Source organism: Protopterus annectens, chromosome 2.part0 (genome assembly GCF_019279795.1).
Source record: "Protopterus annectens isolate FY-2018-M chromosome 2.part0, PAN1.0, whole genome shotgun sequence".
Taxonomy (NCBI): Eukaryota; Metazoa; Chordata; order Ceratodontiformes; family Protopteridae; genus Protopterus; species Protopterus annectens.
Window position 1 is genome coordinate 640299273 of NC_056728.1, and position 2164 is coordinate 640301436.

The window sequence follows — 2164 nt, forward strand, 5'->3', positions numbered from 1 at the left end:
CTTTTAATATGTCATCCCCAGCAAGTTGTTTATTATGCATTAAATAAGGTTAAACTCTTGTATCTGAAATTAAAAAAAGGGCAAAAGAGACCTAATAGTATTAGCATTGCCATGTACAAGCAGATAGAACTAATCATTTCATGGCTTATTTAGGTCTTCAGATCAGTTTCAGTAAATTAATCATTATACTCCTGACATTTATATTTATAAATGAATGTTAAAGAACATGTGAAATTAAAGGAAATGAATAGCTGGCAGAAATAAGGACAATCATATGTTGTACCACTATACTTTTCAGTATCTGCCTAATCAGAGGGTATGTTTCAATTTTACTTTGTGTTTGTTCATTACTACAAACCTGGGTACTAAAACATGATATGATGTTAAATAATTTTACACGACTAGACCTAAATACTGTGTTTAGTAATGCAAATATTTTGTTTAATGTTGCGATAAATGCATCCTGGCAGTAAATAACTATCTCTTTTTGTGTGTATTTGAACTTGGAGGTACTGCCTCTTTAAAGAAAGAGAAGAAATGGAATTCAAGGTAGGAGTGTGTATGTATTTTTTTTATTTGTAAGGTAGGAGTGACCAACTGTCAGGTACAAGAGGCAGCAAGTTATTCAAAGCCACAGTCTCCACTTCAATAGGCAAAATAAAAAGATGTGTCAGACAGCAGACAGAATCACTTCACTGTAGCTGACTGGAAGGGGCTCTGGTTTTTCCAGCCTTAGAACACTAAAAGCTTCTGTCAAAGAGCTGGTGATATACATAATTCTGTCAGGAGAGCTGGTATGTGAATTGTTAAAAGGGTGAGGTGGTACTCTTTGTGAACAATCCTTGAGATCTTTAAGTCAAAATAGCACTTTTGTACTCTTCAGAAGAAAACTTTTACCACCGTTAATTTATATTACTATGTTATAACAGGATTATACTGCATAAAAAAAACTTAACTCGTCAACGTAATTACAACAGAACTCTTGAACTTGAAAGAACATTTAGCTGTGCGATTGGATTTTGGAACTTTCTGGATTAAGAGCAAACTCTACAGGCACTCATCTTTGGATCGCCTTTCAAACAACTGGATCCTTCACTGTGAAAAATCCAGATTCTTTCATTTTGAGCCGAATGCTACTATCTACGCACTAAGCTGCCTTGCATGTCTAAAACTATAAAATACTACTCTTTTCAGGTTAAAAAAACAGAATTCATCCAACGAAGAGGAAATGACAGCAGAAAATCAGCAGTCCCCTTCTAGAGCTTCAGCTGCAGGTTCTAATCTCCATCAGGCTAACAACCTTACCAACCCAGTGGTAAAGATGGAAAAAGATTCAGCACCAAAAGGGGCAGCATTAGCCACCCATACTGAGGAAGAGGAAGAAATGCCTAAGGGTAGGAGACGGAAAAGACCATTACAGAAGGGAAAGCCACCATACAGCTACATTGCTCTAATTGCAATGTCTATTGCTAATTCTCCAGAGAGAAAACTTACTTTGGGGGGAATCTATAAGTTTATCATGGAAAGATTCCCTTTCTATAGAGATAATTCAAAGAAGTGGCAAAATTCGATCAGACATAACCTTACACTCAATGATTGTTTTATTAAAATTCCACGAGAACCTGGGCGCCCTGGAAAAGGTAACTACTGGGCCTTAGATCCCAATGCAGAGGACATGTTTGATAGTGGCAGCTTTTTAAGAAGAAGAAAAAGGTTCAAAAGGTCTGATATTAGCACATACCCAGCTTATATTCATGATTCAAATATGTTTCCATCGGTGCAGGTCCCTCGATCTGCTTATACTAATTCAATGTACTCTAATATGACAGTTAGCCCAAGTTACAGCCAACAACTTGCCACCCATTCTTCTGTTTACTATCCATCATCACCACCAAGCTTTAGCCCAAATCAGTCAAGAATGTTCAATATAAATACATTAATAGGGCATAATGGCCTAACCAGTGGCACCGAACTCATGCAACAGCCAAACAGGTCTCTGAGTCCGGAACTGACATCGGCTACAGGCTCCTGCACTTTTGCAGGACCAAGCTACCAGAACCAGGCTTGTGGAGGAGCAGTGCTTCAAAGGTCAGCAAATCCTATGAGTTATTCCTATTCAGTTCCTAATGGGCACCTAAGTATGAACCAAGGAACTTATACACAA

The 2164-nt window shown here is 37.8% G+C and overlaps 1 protein-coding gene across 1 annotated transcript in view; it reads left to right on the forward strand.

Annotated features, from left to right (window-relative positions):
• Positions 1-658: 658 nt before the first annotated feature.
• Positions 659-2164, forward strand: part of FOXE1 (forkhead box E1) — a 3375-nt gene continuing 1869 nt past the window's right edge. Inside the window, exon 1 of the mRNA XM_044061930.1 lies at positions 659-2164. This exon is cut by the window's right edge and continues 1869 nt beyond it. Coding sequence (XP_043917865.1) covers positions 1229-2164 — 936 coding nt within the window. The 5' untranslated portion in view covers positions 659-1228.